The sequence below is a fragment of the Choloepus didactylus genome, chromosome 4 (genome assembly GCF_015220235.1).
Source record: "Choloepus didactylus isolate mChoDid1 chromosome 4, mChoDid1.pri, whole genome shotgun sequence".
Lineage (NCBI taxonomy): Eukaryota > Metazoa > Chordata > Mammalia > Pilosa > Megalonychidae > Choloepus > Choloepus didactylus.
Window position 1 is genome coordinate 166569302 of NC_051310.1, and position 20626 is coordinate 166589927.

At 40.9% G+C, this 20626-nt stretch overlaps 2 protein-coding genes across 3 annotated transcripts in view; one reads left to right on the plus strand and one right to left on the minus strand.

The window, feature by feature from the left end:
- Positions 1 to 20626, plus strand: part of NUBPL (nucleotide binding protein like) — a 626527-nt gene that overhangs the window by 519277 nt on the left and 86624 nt on the right. The window lies entirely within an intron of this gene.
- The window catches only part of LOC119532996 (zinc finger protein 550-like), a 63290-nt gene that overhangs the window by 37194 nt on the left and 5470 nt on the right, over positions 1 to 20626 (minus strand). The window contains 1 exon segment of the mRNA XM_037835186.1: positions 12814 to 13077. Coding sequence (XP_037691114.1) covers positions 12814 to 13077 — 264 coding nt within the window.

Here is a 20626-nt window from a genome sequence, read left to right on the forward strand (position 1 = left end):
CAGGACCTTGTATTAGGAGGTCACTTCCTAGACCTTACACCCAAAGCACAAGCAACAAAAGAAAAAATAGATAAATGGGAACTCCTCAAACTTAAAAGCTGCTGTACCTCAAAGGAATTTTTCAAAAAGGTGAAGAGGCAGCCAACTGAATGGGAAAAAATATTTGGAAACCATGTATCTGACAAAAGATGATATCTTGCATATATAAAGAAATCCTACAACTCAAAGACTATAGTACAGACAGCCCAATTACAAAATGGGCATAAGATATGAAAAGAAAGTTCTCTTAAGAGTAAATACAAATGGCCAAAAAAACACACGAAAAAATGTTCAGCTTCACTAGCTATTAGGGAGATGCAAATTAAGACCACAATGAGATACCATCTCACACCAATTAGAATGGCTGCCATTAAACAAACAGGAAACTACAAATGCTGGAGAGGATGTGGAGAAACTGAAACTCTTATTTATTGTTGGTGGGACTGTATAATGGTACAGCCACTCTGGAAGACAGTCTGGAGGTTCCTTAGAAAACTAGATATAGTTACCTTCTGATCCAGCAATTGTACTTCTTGGTATATACCCAGAAGATCTGAAAGCAGTGACATGAACAGATATCTGCACACCAATGTTCACAGCAGCAATATTCACAATTGCCAAGAGATGGAAACAACCCAAATGTCCTTCAACAGATGAGTGGATAAATAAAATGTGGTATATTCACACGATGGAATACTATGCGGCTGTAAGTAGGAACAATGTTGTCAAACAAATGACAACATGGATGAACCTTGAAGAATAATGCTGAGCTAAATAAGCCAGGCACAAAAAAGAGAAATACTATACGTTACCACTAATTGAACACTGAAAAATGTAAAATAAATGGTTCATAGTGTAGAATGTAGGGGACCTAGCGATAGATAGCAATTAGTGAAGGGGGAACAATAATCTAATAAGAACAGGTAAGTTATTTTGGGTATATTTAATGTTCTGGGAATGCCCAGGAATGACTATGGTTTGCTAATTTCTGGTGGGTATGGTAGGAACAAGTTCACAGAAATGTAGTTATCTTAGGTTATCTGTTTTTCTTATTCCTTTCCTAGGTTATAGTCTATATTTTCTTGGGGTAGAATAGGAACATGTTGGAAGTGATTCTAGGATATTTGTTCTTTTAGGATATTTGTTTTTTTCTTACTCCTTTGTTTTTGTTTGAAATGGTTTTTTATTGTTTTTTTTTAATTTTTTGAGAAAGTTAATTTTTTTTGATTTAATAAAATTTATTTTTTTCTGCTACTTACTGAATTATTTTTTATTGTGAACTTTAACATTTATACGTAACAGTGATAATTTTTAAAATATGATTTAATAAGTAGTCAGCAAATTTCAAAGAATGTCTTGGGTCACCATTCTACAATTTCAGCTATTTCCATTATTGTAAAATATAGCATACATACAAAAAGGTGTTAACTTTTGATGTACAGCTCAACAAGCAGTTATATAGGTAATTTCAAAAATTGTTTGGGTCACAGTTCCACAGTTTCAGTTCTTTCCTTGTTATGCAGTATAGGGTACATAGAGAAAGGTGAAGATATTCAAAGCACGATTCAATGAGTAGCTATAGAGCAAATATCAAAGGATGTTATAAGTTATAGTTCCACCAGCTACACCTTCCAGCTATTCCCACACCCTAGCATCTAAAATATATATATATATATATATATATATATATGTTTCAGCATTCATAGACCTTTGTTAAATCTTATCTTGTTTGCTGCTTCCCCTTCCTCTTACTTAATCTCTTTGAGAAAGTTAATTTAAAAAAAGGAATGATGGGAAAAAATATGCAGAGCCCCTCTGAGGTGCTGGGGGAAAATGCAGAGGTGTTGGGCTTCCTCACCTGTATTGTTGCTGATGTTCTAACAAACATTGAGGACTGGCAGATTTATGTGCCGAACCCTCTATCACAGGATTTGCCTTTAAGAAGCCTTTTACTGCAAAGGAGAAGCTAGGCCTGCTTGGCTGTGCGTAAGTCTCCCCATGAATCCCTCTTTGTTGCTCAGATGTGGCCCTCTCTTTCTAACTAAGCCACCCCAGCAGGTGATCTCACTGCCCTTCCCCCTATGTGGGACCTAACTCCCAGAGGCATAAATCTCCCTGGCAACGCAAGATATGACTCCCAGGGATGAATCTGGATCCAGCACTGTGGGATTGAGAACATCTTCTTGACCAAAAGGGGGATGTGAAAATGAAACGAAATAAAGTTTCAGTGGCTGAGAGATTTCAAATGTATTCGAGAGGTCACTCTGATGGACATTCTTACACACTATATAGATAACCCTTTTTAGGTTTTAATGTATTGGAATAGCTAGAAGTAAATACATGAAACTATCAACCCCAACTCACTGGCCTTTATTCTTGAAGATGATTGTATGACATTGTAGCTTACAAGGGGTGACAGGGTGATTTGGAAAACCTTGTAGATTGTACTCCTTTTATCCATTGTATGGATGGATGAGTAGAAAAATGGGGGCAAAAAATTAAAGGGAAAATAGAGCAGGAGGGGGGAACAATTTGAGTGTTCTTTTTTCACTATTTTTTTTTTAATTCTTATTATCACTTTTTCTGGTACAAGGAAAATGTTAAAAAATAGATCAGGGTGATGAATAAACTATATAATGGTAATGTGATCAATTGATTGTATATTTTGGATGATTATATGGATGTTCTTTTTCATTTTAATTTTTTTAAATTTTAATTTAATTTTTGTTTTATTTTTTGGAGTAATGAAAATGTTCACAGTTTGTGGTGATGAAAGCACAACTCTATGACGATGTGAACAACTGATTGTACACTTTGATTGTATGTTATGTGATTATATCCCAGTAAAATTGCATAAAAAAAAGAAAAAAAAAGTGAGTCATTTGCCCCTCGGTAAATGATATTATAGCAAAGAGAACTTCTAGAGAGTTCATAAACTCTTATATATTGTCATAATGACATTGTTTTCAGATACTGCCAGATATTGTGATCATGGCTGAATATTCCTCTAGGGTTCTAGGATAGCCCTATTTGTTTTACTGTCCCTGTTGCCATATTTGGGGGTACGTGTACAGATGATGCTGAGATATAATTCATCTGAGCCAGACTTAAATGTGGCAGGTGCTTTCTTCCTATCTCTTTACTATCTCAGACTTTAATTTCCTCTTGGCCATGTTTTCACTCTCCTTTCTGGCTCAAAGATGTTTCTTCTTGATAAAGAAGATGGAACAAACTGGGTTGAGTAATTCTGCTTTCACTGTCTATCTCCAAGTTAACTGTGTCATCTCCCCCAAGCAATAGGTCATCTCTTCTCTTGTTCTTTTTCCTTTTTGTAAACATATGCCAGTGGCTCTTATTGTTGTTCTGTGTATGCATTAATTCCCAGCCCCAGCTGACTGTGGCCTTCCACTTCCCTGATTATTTCATTGTATGTCACTCCTTTGTGTCTGTTCTTGGCTACAAATTCCTCCTTCCTGCCCTTATAAGTGTCCTTGTGAAGTATAAATTAATTGGAGACAGTGATTTCTTTGGACTGTTCCCTCTCTTCTTCCTCTCCAGAATTATGTGTGAATAGATAGTCAGATATATTATATGGAGCCTCCAATCCTTCTAGAATCAAGTTCTACATGATTAGAGTCTCTAACCATGGGATCATCAAGCGTCTAGCCTAGAGCCTCACTCAGAGAAGGCCTGCAATAACAGTAACAACAACAGCTAACCATTATGGAGTGCTTACTATGGTTCAGGCAGTGTCCTAAGGACTTTATATCTCACTTAATCCTCCTAATCAACATATAAGGTATGTCTTCTTATTCTGGATTACAGATGAGACAAATGAGCTATGGGGAAATGGCATTTGCACAGCAGTAAGAGCAAATCCAGGAGCCTCAGGTCTGTCCAGATGTCCAAGTGTGCACGTTAACCTCCACATTACATTATCCTCTGGTTTTGTCTAAGTCATGGACTCACACCGTCTTTTCTTTGGATCTGGAGTTTTGCTTTTGTATAGTCTATGGAACACAAACCATTCATATTTCCTTCCTTAGCTCTTTCAGATCGTGTGATGGCAAGGTCCCTTTTCTCTCTAAATGCCAGTCACTTCCATGCTGTCATCCTGTCTAGTTCTCCCTCATTGGCCAAAAGTATCTCCAAGCAGCAGCTCTCTTCATTGACTCCTTGTTCCTCTGTGACGTAAAATTGCCAGCAGGGCAAGGCTTGAGTGAATGAGGTGCTCTGCTTTTGGCAGAGGAGAGCTCCTAACACCCCTGGATGGTCCCTCCATCATGCCTCAGCCTATGGGGGGCAGGGCCAGACGATGGGAGTGACAAGTGAGCCCTGCATGGTGGGTCCAAGGGGAATCGACTCTCCGTCTCGTCCCTTCCTCACTGAGCTTTATGTGCTCTGAGATTATTATCTTGGTTTGGAGGTTTTTCTTTAAATATGATTTACATGCCACCAACTCTCAAAATTAATGTGAAGTCATTTACAATAAAACATGTCTAAAACAGGACAGCTAAAGAACATTTTAAAAAGACAGGCAGACAGAAAGGTCAGAAACCACTTAGTTCAAATCCCCGTTTAGAAGTTTTATAGCACATGAAGGTGTTTGATTAGTTCCTGAGAAAAAATGTCCAGGTGTCTGGGATTGGGAAAAGAACTTGGAAGCCCTAGAACCTCAAGGGTCCATTCTATACATCTAGTCAAAATCAAACAGCATTATCCCTAGTGACATCCATAGACATATTCATTAATACTCCCTCCTTGGGAAGCTTCAGTAGAAGGCTGCAAAGGAACAATCACATAGGCTAATTCTAAGATTAGAGCAGTCAATCTGCCCAAGGATCAGAGCCAAGATAATTCATCATTGCCATTAACAAAGGACCACAACAAATTTGTCTTTAAATTTTAATAACTAATTTACTTTTTAAACAGAATTCACACTATTCTTTTATCTATGTTATTAGTTTTGAGCACATAATTGGCATAAATCATAGTGAAAATTTTTTAATTACCAAACTTGCTTCAAGGGAAGCTTAAGCCACACCTTATCTACTGAACAAGATTTCCAGGAAGGAATAGTTGATTGAGAGATGAATGAATGAATGAGTGAGTGCCCACATGGTCCCATGACACCAGTGAATCAGTCTCATTCTAACTGTACCACAAACAGTCCATTCATTAGAGCTGGGCGTGTCCTCTGTTGGCACTTCCTGTTGTGACAAAGGCTGGCACTAGGAGAGTTCTGAATCAGACTTAAAACCAGTAACATGGCTCAGCATGGCAGGGCAGGGCAAGGAGCTTGGACACTTCTCTGTCTCCATCCGGACATTTATCCACAACCACCCACCTTGGTAGTTTTACGTATGAACAGGTTCATTCTCCAGCCAGATGGAAAAGCAGAGGAGGAACGTTGGCAATGAAGGGTGGGCTTGTGAATTTCTTTGTCAGCAGAGATGTTATAGGCACTCAAAGTGACCAGGTGAATCTGAGGGGAGATTCCTTCTTCCCTATAATTCCATAGGGCATTTCTTTATTCACTGAAATGGAGTTAAGAGAGCTAAAACCACCTGGAAACTACATTACCTGCCAGGTTCAATTAAAAACAAACAAAAATGGGCACAAACAATGAAATTTCAGGCAACAGATCTAACTAAAATGATTCTCTTAGTTCTTCCTGTTTCCCTAGTGTGAAAGTTCTACATGCTTAGGTATTCATGGGAAGGGTAGGAGTTATTTGTGGTAGGCAAATACTGATATTCTCTTGACTACAGGAAGTCATTAAAGATGGGAGTGATTAGGATGGGGGAAATGGTATTGATAAGTCTGGGTGTGGTTACTTTTTCTTAGCTTGATAGTATTTAGTGAGTAATAATTTTTTAAATACATCTTGTAAGGGTGGATTAAAATATGTACTATAAAAACGTTTGGGATGATATTATAGCAAAACCAATTTCCACACATGATTATGTAAATATACTCAATTCATCAAGTGTTTGTTGACCATCTGATTAAGCCATCCAACCTTCCATCCTTCCATCCTTCTAGCCAGTCACTCATTTTATGCTTATTGTTGTAAAACTTATCATATCAGGACACTGTGTTGGATATGAATGAGATATTGTCTCTGCCTTCAAAGAGCCTCCAGTCTAAGCATTGGGGAAACTATAAAGCTATAATGAAAAAATCAAACTCATAATTTTGTGAGATCCTAACATTCTATAAAATCAAAGCCCTCCTCCTAACATTGGTCTGACTCTAGATGACTCTCATTGGCATGTGTCCCACCACCACCTTTGAATTCTGACTACAAATTTGTTCAGAGTAGGGAATCAATTGGAATTAAGTGAAATTTACATGAGCCACAGAGAACTAAAACCTGCTGAGTTATGGGAGGTTATGTTTTGTTTTTTAATTCATGTAGCATCATTTAGGTATAAAACAGTCTTCAGAATATTTTTGCTGCTTTAAACTCATCAGAAAACTCATTTTCACAGTAAAATCCTATCTTCATGGCAGATCCATTTATTCCCAGCTCACAGGGCTTTAGCTGATCTCCAGAGTAAGCAAAAGGTATGGTGGTGACAGCTGGCATCCTGGTTCATTTAGATTGTTTGTGCAATTGCTTTTTATATGGAGCCACTAACTTAAGGTACAAATCATGACTTGAACCAAGGTGGAGGACATAGAGCAAGGCCTTTGTGGTTTTTGGAGTAGAATGTAGTCACACAGTTCAGCAAATAGCATGAACCAAACTATAGATAAATGGAATTTTAGAGCTCTAAGGGACTTTGGATGTTGTCCAGTCTAAGCCCTCATTTCATAGATTTGGAATCTGAGACAGCTTCGAAACTTAATAGGAGGTTAAGAGACTTGCCTAAAGTCAAGGAACTAGCTAGAAGCAGAAATGGGATGAAGACGCTGTCTCTTGCTCCAAGTCCAAGGGTCTTTCGGCCACTCTACGTTCGAATTTAGGAAATTAGTATTCCAGAGCTAATTCCCTTGCAAACACCACACCTGTAATTCGGATGCATCATTGCAGAATAGAGAATGTTGTCTATTCCTTGTCTTTGGTCTGAGCAGCTGTACTTCCTATACGTGTGGGAAACTGTGTCAAGCAAATACAACTCTCTTGTTCGACTCAAAAATAGAGCTGCTTATTAATATAACAAGGGTGAAAGAAATGGAAAGAAGAAATTAATGCTAATTAAGAACAGCTATGTCAAGGCCTAACAATCCTATAAAGTCAGACAGTTATCCCCATTTTACATTATGAGAAAACTGAGATTTGAAGTGGTTACACCTTATTCTGGTTTGCTAATGCTGCCCGTTATGCAAACACCAGAAATGGATCAGCTTTTATAAAGGGAGTTTATTTGGTTACAAAGTTACAGTCTTAAGGCCATAAAGTGTCCAAGGTAACACATCAACAGTCGGGTACCTTCGCTGGAGGATGGCCAATGGCATCCAGAAAACCTCTGTTAGCTGGGAAGGCACGTGGCTGGAGACTGCTCCAGAGTTCTGGTTTCAAAATGGCTTTTTCCCAGGACATTCCTCTCTAGGCTGCAGCTTCTCTCCAAAATGTCACTCTCAGTTGCTCTTGGGGGCATTTGTCCTCTCTTAGCTTCTCCAGAGTAAAAGTCTGCTTTCAAAGGCCATCTCCAAAATGTCTCTGTAAACTGCAGTTCCTTTCTCAGCTCCTGTGCATTCTTCATAGTGTCTCTCTTGGCTGTAGCAAGCTTGCTCCTTTGAGCTTATATAGTGCTCTAGTAAACTAATCAAGGCCCATGCTGAATGGGTGGGGCCATGCCTCCATGGAAATAATTAATCAGAGTTATCACCTACAGATGAGTGGGTCATGTCTCCATGGAAAGACTCAGTCAAAGAATTACAATCTAATCAACACTAATATGTCTGCCCACACAAGATTGCATCAGAGATAATGGCATTTTGGGGGACATAATACATTCAAACTGGCACACGCCTCTTGTCCAAGATCTCACACTACCAATTGCCAGTTCTGGTCCAGAGCCTGCAATTCTCCCACTATTCTATTTCTCCTCCCTCAGCATAATTAATAAATGTTTTATTTTAAAGGCTAAACTAAGTTTATATAAAGATTTGAAGACATACAAATATATAGTTATATCTTACTTGTCAACCTTTAACTTTTCTCCATCAGTCACTGTTGATGCAGTACTGGGTCCATCTCCAGACTAAAATAAAATACCATTGAAGCTCATTATGAACCTCGTTTGGCCAAGAATTTGCCCAGAGTTCTATAATATCAGGAGAGCTTTGCATCTTTGCTGGCAGCTTTCACTTACCCTTATAAGAGAGGAGATTCACCATTTCTACGGGTCCATTTTCTTTCTTTCATAGCTGAGCTCTGGGGCCCTACTATGAAGATCACTTATTTTTTCTTCACAGAAAAGACCTTGGGTACCCTGTCCTGCTCTTGTGGTTTGAAATTTGAGTGCTTAGGTCTACTGAATTTTGTTTTTTCTTTCATGGACAGATAAAAGAAAAAGACCTCAGTGATATGCATTTTTCCCTCCTGGCTCACTGAGATTCTGTCTGTGGGGCTCCCTTTTCTACAGCTCCCAGGCACTATACTAAGCCATTGAAGTTGATGGTCTGCCTTAATTCTCAGAGGAACCCTTATGTTGTGCCTACCTATTTTACAGAAGTACAAACTGTTGCTTAGGAGTGTTGAACAACTCGGCCAGGTTCATACTGCCATCAAGAAGCAGAAATGAGCCTTGAACCCAGACTGACTGTGCAAATATCTGAGCCTTCAAACCACTATGCATACTGCTACCCACCTTTTTATATTTGTGCATCTCTCCACTCCGGAGTTTTTTCTCCACCTGGCCATTTATTTTCATAATTCTTGCTCTTGGAGCAGATGATTCCTAAGGTCCCTTTGAGTATTGAAACTCCATGACTGACTGATTAAAGTTGAAATTTACGCAGTTTGATTAATTTGCACTAATGCCAGGGTTCACTCATTGCGTTAATTCCTTTACCCAAGGTTCCAAGAGCTATGAATTTTTAGTTTACTTACAGATCTTCTGATGTTAAAAGAAACATGCTGCTTTTCCTAGAATAACATTTAAAACCCCAATTAAAAGAGTGTGAGGTTTAAAAACATATCTGAAAGGATTTTACCACACAGCCAACATACCATTTTTCCATATGGACTAAAATAGTCATTTTAAGCCCCTGTTCTCTCTTGGTTGTCTTTCCCTAGTCTCACAGATGTAGTGCTAATTGCTTGCAGCTTCAGGTCCTTTTTAACATGAGGTAACAATTTGGGTGTCTTGAGCTTGAATTCTGCATTTGTTAGACATGCCAGGCCTGGAGTTGGTGTTGGCTCATCCGGATGCTGAATCCATGCAGAGATTAACTTATCTGAACTTGGGGAAGCTTCCTGGACAACTTCCTGCTCTGCTCTTCTCCATCTCAGTGCAAGAGCCAGTGATTTTGCAGCAAGGACTCCTCTTGGTCAGACCAGGCAGCCTTGGGTGATGGCTGCTTTGGACCAGTACAGGCGTTTGGGTCTTTCTAGTCAAGCTGGGCTTGTGGGAGAATGGTTCAGAAGTGACAGTTATTCACAGACCTACCAGTTGGGTTAGCTCAATGTGTCTGAATAACTGAATGGAGACTCCACTTTTAGATAGATCTAAAATTCAGTCTGACTTGATTGGGAAGACAAAGACCAAAGAGAAAGAAAATGCCAGGATTCTATGATCACATCTGTAATTAGGGATGCACAGGGCATAATTAGGAGAATATCCTTACCCTATCTTGCCTTGCACCTTGTCTTTGGAGTCAGGCAAGCCTGGGTTCCAACCAAGCTTTGCTATTATTGGCTGTGTGATAATGAGGTTGTTGCTTGACCTTCCTGAGCTTCAGTTTCATCATCTTGAAATTGGGCGAATGGTGCCTCTTCCATGTGTGTGATATGAGGATCCCATGTGATGATGCTGCTAAAGCTCCCAGGGCACCCAGTGCTCAGGCAAGCAGCTGATACACAATCTGCAGCTGCATGATGCTATTTTTGCTTCCTTCTTTCCCTTTCACACCCAGGACACACTCCTCTAGGAAAGCTAGGTTCATGCAAACTTGCATTTTAAGAGTACTTACACCAGTGTGTGTCACGCAATGCATGTGGATTGATGAGGTTTCAGTATCTAACTTTAAAATTATATTTTAAATGAACTAGGATGTACAGAATATATCCCTGGAGCAGGTTGTTTTATAAAGACAATAATAATTTTCTGAATTATCTTAATTTTGGCTTTTTACAAACCGAGACCCCCTGTATGGCATCCTAGGGGAACAATAGCAGTTAACAAACAGTACTTGCTCCCTGGTGACTTTTGCAGACACTCCTTCCAGTGTTTCTCTTAAAGCCTAGCTCATTTAGCGGCAACTGTTGAGGGCATGCTACTCTTCATAGGCCGCTTTCCAAGTCTTAGTGATAAGATGCAGAAGTAGGCCCAGCACTGCCACTGGCCAAGACTTGAACTCAGATGCTGAAATTGAAGAGTCAAAATGGGTTTGTGTCAGAAGTCTAGCGAGTGGACAGAGACTGTTCTCTATGGTAGCTGTCTGAGGGCCACCTTGGAGTGAGGGTGACCCTCACCTTGCTCCAGAGATCATATTACCTAAGTAAATCCATGGAAAGCATTAGAACTGTTCCTGGCAAGTGACAAATGTTAACTATCACTATTATTCCCACTACCACTGTCATTATAATGCTTGGTCCGAGACTCTCTGGGATTTGGCTCAAATTGTCTTTCCTAAATGGTCTCCCCTCCTACAGAATCGAGGGGGTGGATGTTGGAACCAGTAATTGTACAACCAATGAGGGAGCAATTCTACAACCTTGGGAATGATTCCACAAGCCATCTCATTTATTTCCCCTAATAAATGCTGTTTATTTTAGCTATGACTAGCTGAGCTCCAGTTTGGTTGTCCTGATTTACCTGGTCTATTGCTGTCTCCTGTGTTGCTGAAGGGATGAGTGCCTTATTGTGTATTCATGGGTAGGCTGACTGAAATGGTATGCAACCAGACTGTTAAATCCACACTCTCCCACATTTAGTCCTTAGAAATCTGATTCTGAGAATATACACCACGCATGGCCATCTAGATTTCCAGGGGAAAGTTTGGGACATAATAAGCCAGACCCAGGGCTGAGTAATTTAAAGCCTGGATTAAATGGAGCAGAAAGAGCCCAGAATGTATAGGTCTGAATCTTGGCTGGGGAGATGTGGGAAGACTCGAGGCGCCAGGCAGCTGGCCTCCCTCCAAGTGTTTATACCCTGGTGCCATATGGCTATGGGCTGGGTAGCCTGTGTACTCCTTTTTTCCCTGCTTCCCCTCTGCCCTTCCTCCCCCTCCACATCTCCCCTTCCTTCTCGTATTTTTCCCTAGTCTGGAGAAACTCAGGGACCTACTGAACCAGAGGGAGAGCAATAAGACAATTGAGACAGAGAAGTCAGACCTTGCCCTGATTGAGGCCACTGTGGGGTTAGAGAAAAAAATCCTTCTGCCTAAGAGATATAAGGGCTGGGCCTGGACTTTGAACCCAGCCTCACCCACCTCTGCCTGGGTGTGGCCCTTCTTCCCTAGAAGGCTCAGTTCTCAGGGAGAAGACCATAGGAGGTTTAGGGTTGTGTCTCCAGGAAATAAGGCGGCCTTGGGCAGGCATTGATTCAGACAGAACCAGTGGGAACAAGGGCTGCTATTTACTCCATGTTCTTTCCATCCTGCACTACTCCCATTCCACCCCTCTGCTCTTTGATGTCCAGGCTCCTTCCCAGCTTGGATGCCACAGACCTTACCATGGGCCTCCTAAGTGATCTCAGAGACTTGTTGCCAGTAGTCCTTTTAGTTTAGGCATATCTCTGAGTCCAGCTTCCAGGGAGAAAGCTGGGATCAACTGCAGCTCCTCTCTAATGCACCTGCCACCAGGCAATTATGGTTGCCAATCTGCCATTGTTTTTCCTTCTTCCTAAAGCATAATTTCACATGGAGTCCTGATCCCTGAGCTTATCCTAGCTGAGGGACAGAAGAATTTGTGCTTTTATAAACCCACAATAGTACAGGTGCCACACAAAGGAAGTGTTTCCCCATTTCCTCCCCTTTGCTCCCTGGATACTGTTCCAGTTTGCTAATGCTGCCAGAATGCAAAATACCAGAAATGGATTGGCTTTTATAAAGGGGTCTATTTGGTTACAAGTTACAGTCTTAAGGCTATAAAGTGTCCAAGGTAAGGCATCACCAATAGGGTACCTTCACTGGAGAAAGGCCATTGGCATCTGAAAACCTCTGTTAGCTGGGAAGGCACGTGACTGGTATCTGCTTGCTCCTGGGTTGTGTTTCAAAATGGCCTTCTCCAAAATGTCAGTGTCAGCTTCCAACAGCCATCTTCAAAATGTGTCTCTCAACTGCAGCAAGCATCTGGGCCTGTGTGGCTCTTTTTAAAGTATACCAGTAACCAGTCTAGGCCCACACTGAATGGATGGGGCCACACCTCCATGGAAACATTCAATCAGAGGTCACACACTAATGAAAGGTGACACTCGCAGTTGGGTAGGCCACATCTCCATGGAAACAACCTAATTCCAATATCCCACGAGATTGGATTAAAAGATTATGGCTTTTTCTGGGGGACTTAATATATCCAAACTGGCACAGATACCTATTATCAAGCTAGAGGAATCACCTTAACACAGTGAAAGACAGTGACTGTCACTACCCTACCTCCTATTGCCACCAGGTAACAGGAAGGTGGTACCCAAGGCCAGGAGGGTGGTGAGCCACAGGTATGGGCACTGATTGTGTGTGTGTGGGGGGGCAGCACTGCTGGGAATCCTGCAGAGCCCTGGCTCCTCCCCTCTGTACCACCCCCAGCAGGCTGCTGCAAGGCGCCGAGATGCTGGCTGTCCTCCACGCCTGACCATGCAGCTGTCCCAGGGCCACACTTCTGGTCTCTTTCCAGGGGTCCTCTTGGGCAGCAGGCCTATCCTAGGGACATGGCGAAGGGATCTCACACTCATAGAAGGCCTCAAAATTGTATTTTTAAAATTTTATGTCCTAAGGTTTTTTGGTAGTCACAAGCTAGGACTGAAAGAAGGAAATAACCATCATACAACTTTAAACTGACGCCTCATTTTGGTACCACACCCATGAATTTTTAGAATAAATCCTGTAATTGTTTTGTAAATAGCATGATTACATTGCATTGTGCATATGTTTTAATTTTACACGTTAAAAGTCTTAATTTATTAAATGTATGTCAACTTTTAAAATATGTTACAACTTTCACAACCCCCTTTGGGCCCTTCTTTGTTTTAAGGTATCTAGAGCCTCAGAGAGTGGAAATGGCCCAGGCTTCCCTTGTCTTCCGAATGGCCCTTTGGCCAGTCCCCTCCTTGCAGTCCATGGGAAGAAGTTCTTCCCTTTCCACACTGTCACTTCAACTTCAGAAAATCTAGGGTTCAATGCCCCGTTTCATTATAGAGGCTGAACATTAAAGAAAGTAGCCTCCTGAATGTAGGCGTACACAGTTCAGCCTGTCTGTCTCCTCATTTTAAGCACTGTTTTTTCCTTATGGTATGGCGTCTTGCTGCCCGGCCCAGGAGCTGCAGCCTGCCCAGCTCTGGAGAAAATAGCCAGCTGATGTTCTTGATTCCTTTAGTCTTAGACAATGGGAATCAATCCTGGCTGCATGTTGGAATCAAATGGAGAGTTTTCAAAAAAAACTTATGCCAGGGCCCCACCCTCAGAGATTCTGAAACTCAATGTGGGGTGTGGCATGGGTATCGGGAGCTTTAAAAGTTCCCCAGGTGATTTTAATAGGCAGGAAAGTTTCAGAAACAGTACCCAAAGACAGTGGCTCTCAAACATTAGTATCCCTCAGGATAATGAGGGGGAGGGAGTGGGGGAGGGGCTTATTAAAACATGGATTGCTGGGCCCCAGCCCAGAGTCTCTGATTCAGAGTTTCTGGGATGGTGATCATAATTTGCAGTTCTAACAAGTTCTCAGGTGATGCTGATTCTGCTGGTCCAAGGACTGCATTTTGAGAACTGCTGACCTAAAAGAAAGCAAGCCAGGGAGATGGACTGGGAAGGGAAATGTGAGTGAGTGCACGAAGGTGCAGCTGTTTTTTATTCTCAAACTCGACAGTTGGTTTCAGGGGCAGGGACACCCCCGAAGTCACAGCAGTTACAGCATATGCGTCCCCATAGGTGTCACTGTGTAGAAAACCCACGCTGGGGTTTTGCTGAGTCCAGGAAGCCAGAGCCCTGTTTGGTAGGTTAAGCCATTGGCCTGAAGCAGAGTCAGGGAGTTCTGCATCAGCTCTGTCCAATAAAAATATAATACAAGGAGGCGGGGCAAGATGGCGGACTGGTGAGCTGTATGTTTTAGTTACTCCTCCAGGAAAGTAGGTAGAAAGCCAGGAACTGCGTGGACTGGACACCACAGAGCAATCTGACTTTGGGCATACTTCATACAACACTCATGAAAACGTGGAACTGCTGAGATCAGCGAAATCTGTAAGTTTTTGCGGCCAGGGGACCCGCGCCCCTCCCTGCCAGGCTCAGTCCCGGGGGAGGAGGGGCTGTCAGCTCCGGGAAGGAGAAGGGAGAACTGCAGTGGCAGCCCTTATCGGAAACTCATTCTACTGATACAAACTCCAACCATAGATAGACTGAGACCAGACACCAGAGAATCTGAGAGCAGCCAGCCCAGCAGAGAGGAGACAGGCATAGAAAAAAAACAACACGAAAAACTCCAAAACAAAAGCGGAGGATTTTTGGAGTTCTGGTGAACATAGAAAGGGGAAGGGCCCTGAGGCGCATATGCAAATCCCGAAGAAAAGCTGATCTCTCTGCCCTGTGGACCTTTCCTTAATGGCCCTGGTTGCTTTGTCTCTTAGCATTTCAATAACCCATTAGATCTCTCAGGAGGGCCCGTTTTTTTTTGTTTTTTTTTTTTTAATCCTTTTTTCTTTTTCTAAAACAATTACTCTAAGAAGCCCAATACAGAAAGCTTCAAAGACTTGCTATTTGGGCAGGTCAAGTCAACAGCAGAACTAGGAGAGCTCTGAGACAAAACGCAATAATCCAGTGGCTGAGAAAATTCACTAAAGACCACAACTTCCCAAGAAAAGGGGGGTGTCCGCTCACAGCCATCATCCTGGTGGACAGGAAACACTCCTGCCCATCGCCAGCCCCATAGCCCAGAACTGCCCCAGACAACCCAGTGTGATGGAAGTGCTTCAAATAACAGGCACACACCACAAAACTGGGTGTGGACATTAGCCTTCCCTGCAACCTCAGCTGATTGTCCCAGAGTTGGGAAGGTAGAGCAGTGTGAATTAACAAAGCCCCACTCAGCCATCATTTCAGCCGACTGGGAGCCTCCCTACACAGCCCAGCAGCCCAGAACTGCCCTGGGGGGACAGCACTCACCTGTGACATAGCACAGTCATCCCTCAACAGAGGACCCGGGGTGCACGGCCTGGAAGAGGGGCCCACTTGCAAGTCTCAGGAGCCATACGCCAATACCAAGGACTTGTGGGTCAGTGGCAGAGACAAACTGTGGCAGGACTGAACTGAAGGATTAGACTATTGCAGCAGCTTTAAAACTCTAGGATCACCAGGGAGATTTGATTGTTAGAGCCACCCCCCCCCACTCCCTGACTGCCCAGAAACACGCCCCATATACAGGGCAGGCAACACCAACTACACACGCAAGCTTGGTACACCAATTGGACCCCACAAGACTCACTCCCCCACTCACCAAAAAGGCTAAGCAGGGGAGAACTGGCTTGTGGAGAACAGGTGGCTCGTGGACGCCACCTGCTGGTTAGTTAGAGAAAGTGTACTCCACGAAGCTGTAGATCTGATAAATTAGAGACAAGGACTTCAATTGGTCTACAAATCCTAAAAGAACCCTATCAAGTTCAGCAAATGCCACGAGGCCAAAAATAACAGAAAATTATAAAGCATATGAAGAAACCAGACGATATGGATAACCCAAGCCCAAGCACCCAAATCAAAAGACCAGAAGAGACACAGCACCTAGAGCAACTACTCAAAGAACTAAAGATGAACAATGAGACCATAGTACGGGAGATAAAGGAAATCAAGAAGACCCTAGAAGAGCATAAAGAAGACATTGCAAGACTAAATAAAAAAATGGATGATCTTATGGAAATTAAAGAAACTGTTGACCAAATTAAAAAGATTCTGGACACTCATAGTACAAGACTAGAGGAAGTTGAACAAAGAATCAGTGACCTGGAAGATGACAGAATGGAAAATGAAAGCATAAAAGAAAGAATGGGGAAAAAGATTGAAAAAATCGAAATGGACCTCAGGGATATGATAGATAATATGAAACGTCCAAATATAAGACTCATTGGTGTCCCAGAAGGGGAAGAAAAGGGTAAAGGTCTAGGAAGAGTATTCAAAGAAATTGTTGGGGAAAACTTCCCAAATCTTCTAAACAACATAAATACACAAATCATAAATGCTCAGCGAACTCCAAATAGAATAAATCCAAATAAACCCACTCCGAGACATATACTGATCACACTATCAAACACAGAAGAGAAGGAGCAAGTTCTGAAAGCAGCAAGAGAAAAGCAATTCACCACATACAAAGGAAACAGCATAAGACTAAGTAGTGACTACTCAGCAGCCACCATGGAGGCGAGAAGGCAGTGGCACGATATATTTAAAATTCTGAGTGAGAAAAATTTCCAGCCAAGAATACTTTATCCAGCAAAGCTCTCCTTCAAATTTGAGGGAGAGCTTAAATTTTTCACAGACAAACAAACGCTGAGAGAATTTGCTAACAAGAGACCTGCCCTACTGGAGATACTCAAGGGAGCCCTACAGACAGAGAAACAAAGACAGGACAGAGAGACTTGGAGAAAGGTTCAGTACTAAAGAGATTCGGTATGGGTACAATAAAGGATATTAATAGACAGAGGGGAAAAATATGACAAACATAAACCAAAGGATAAGATGGCTGATTCAAGAAATGCTTTCACGGTTATAACGTTGAATGTAAATGGATTAAACTCCCCAATTAAAAGATATAGATTCGCAGAATGGATCAAAAAAAATGAACCATCAATATGTTGCATACAAGAGACTCATCTTAGACAAAGGGACACAAAGAAACTGAAAGTGAAAGGATGGAAAAAAATATTTCATGCAAGCTACAGCCAAAAGAAAGCAGGTGTAGCAATATTAATCTCAGATAAAATAGACTTCAAATGCAGGGATGTTTTGAGAGACAAAGAAGGCCACTACGTACTAATAAAAGGGGCAATTCAGCAAGAAGAAATAACAATCGTAAATGTCTATGCACCCAATCAAGGTGCCACAAAATACATGAGAGAAACACTGGCAAAACTAAAGGAAGCAATTGATGTTTCCACAATAATTGTGGGAGACTTCAACACATCACTCTCTCCTATAGATAGATCAACCAGACAGAAGACCAATAAGGAAATTGAAAACCTAAACAATCTGATAAATGAATTAGATTTAACAGACATATACAGGACATTACATCCCAAATCACCAGGATACACATACTTTTCTAGTGCTCATGGAACTTTCTCCAGAATAGATCATATGCTGGGACATAAAACAAGCCTCAATAAATTTAAAAAGATTGAAATTATTCAAAGCACATTCTCTGACCACAATGGAATACAATTAGAAGTCAATAACCATCAGAGACTTAGAAAATTCACAAATACCTGGAGGTTAAACAACACACTCCTAAACAATCAGTGGGTTAAAGAAGAAATAGCAAGAGAAATTGCTAAATATATAGAGATGAATGAAAATGAGAACACAACATACCAAAACCTATGAGACGCAGCAAAAGCAGTGCTAAGGGGGAAATTTATAGCACTAAACGCATATATTAAAAAGGAAGAAAGAGCCAAAATCAAAGAACTAATGGATCAACTGAAGAAGCTAGAAAATGAACAGCAAACCAATCCTAAACCAAATACAAGAAAAGAAATAACAAGGATTAAAGCAGAAATAAATGACATAGAGAACAAAAAAACAATAGAGAGGATAAATATCACCAAAAGTTGGTTCTTTGAGAAGATCAACAAGATTGACAAGCCCCTAGCTAGACTGACAAAATCAAAAAGACAGAAGACCCATATAAACAAAATAATGAATGAAAAAGGTGACATAACTGCAGATCCTGAAGAAATTAAAAAAATTATAAGAGGATACTATGAACTACTGTATGGCAACAAACTGGATAATGTAGAGGAAATGGACAATTTCCTGGAAACATATGAACAACCTAGACTGACCAGAGAAGAAATAGAAGACCTCAACCAACCCATCACAAGCAAAGAGATCCAGTCATCAAAAATCTTCCCACAAATAAATGCCCAGGACCAGATGGCTTCACAGGGGAATTCTACCAAACTTTCCAGAAAGAACTGACACCAATCTTACTCAAACTCTTTCAAAACATTGAAGAAAATGGAACACTACCTAACTCATTTTATGAAGCTAACATCAATCTAATACCAAAACCAGGCAAAGATGCTACAAAAAAGGAAAACTACTGGCCAATCTCCCTAATGAATATAGATGCAAAAATCCTCAACAAAATACTTGCAAATCGAATCCAAAGACACATTAAAAAAATCATACACCATGACCAAGTGGGGTTTATTCCAGGCATGCAAGGATGATTCAACATAAGAAAATCAATCAATGTATTACAACACATTAACGAGTCAAAAGGGAAAAATCAATTGATCATCTCAATAGATGCTGAAAAAGCATTTGACAAAATCCAACATCCCTTTTTGATAAAAACACTTCAAAAGGTAGGAATTGAAGGAAACTTCCTCAACATGATAAAGAGCATATATGAAAAACCCACAGCCAGCATAGTACTCAATGGTGAGAGACTGAAAGCCTTCCCTCTAAGATCAGGAACAAGACAAGGATGCCTGCTATCACCACTGTTATTCAACATTGTGCTGGAAGTACTAGCCAGGGCAATCTGGCAAGACAAAGAAATAAAAGGCATCCAAATTGGAAAAGAAGAAGTAAAACTGTCATTGTTTGCAGATGATATGATCTTATATCTAGAAAACCCTGAGAAATCGACGATACAGCTACTAGAGCTAATAAACAAATTTAGCAAAGTAGCGGGATACAAGGTTAATGCACATAAATCAGTAATGTTTCTATATGCTAGAAATGAACAAACTGAAGAGACACTCAAGAAAAAGATACCATTTTCAATAGCAACTAAAAAAATCAAGTACCTAGGAATAAACTTAACCAAAGATGTAAAAGACCTATACAAAGAAAACTACATAACTCTACTAAAAGATATAGAAGGGGACCTTAAAAGATGGAAAAATATTCCATGTTCATGGATAGGAAGACTAAATGTCATTAAAATGTCAATTCTACCCAAACTCATCTACAGATTCAATGCAATCCCAATCAAAATTCCAACAACCTACTTTGCAGACTTGGAAAAGCTAGTTATCAAATTTATTTGGAAAGGGAAGATGCCTCGAATTGCTAAAGACACTCTAAAAAAGAAAAACGAAGTGGGAGGACTTACACTCCCTGACTTTGAAGCTTATTATAAAGCCACAGTTGCCAAAACAGCATGGTACTGGCACAAAGATAGACATATAGATCAATGGAATCGAATTGAGAATTCGGAGATAGACCCTCAGATCTATGGCCGACTGATCTTTGATAAGGCCCCCAAAGTCACTGAACTGAGTCATAATGGTCTTTTCAACAAATGGGGCTGGGAGAGTTGGATATCCATATCCAAAAGAATGAAAGAGGACCCCTACCTCACCCCCTACACAAAAATTAACTCAAAATGGACCAAAGATCTCAATATAAAAGAAAGTACCATAAAACTCCTAGAAGATAATGTAGGAAAACATCTTCAAGACCTTGTATTAGGCGGCCACTTCCTAGACTTTACACCCAAAGCACAAGCAACAAAAGAGAAAACAGATAAATGGGAACTCCTCAAGCTTAGAAGTTTCTGCACCTCAAAGGAATTTCTCAAAAAGGTAAAGAGGCAGCCAACTCAATGGGAAAAAATTTTTGGAAACCATGTTTCTGACAAAAGACTGATATCTTGCATATATAAAGAAATCCTACAACTCAATGACAATAGTACAGTCGGCCCAATTATAAAATGGGCAAAAGATATGAAAAGACAGTTCTCTGAAGAGGAAATACAAATGGCCAAGAAACACATGAAAAAATGTTCAGCTTCACTAGCTATTAGAGAGATGCAAATTAAGACCACAATGAGATACCATCTAACACCAGTTAGAATGGCTGCCATTAAACAAACAGGAAACTACAAATGCTGGAGGGGATGTGGAGAAATTGGAACTCTTATTCACTGTTGGTGGGACTGTATAATGGTTCAGCCACTCTGGAAGTCAGTCTGGCAGTTCCTTAGAAAACTAGATATAGAGTTACCATTCGATCCAGCGATTGCACTTCTCGGTATATA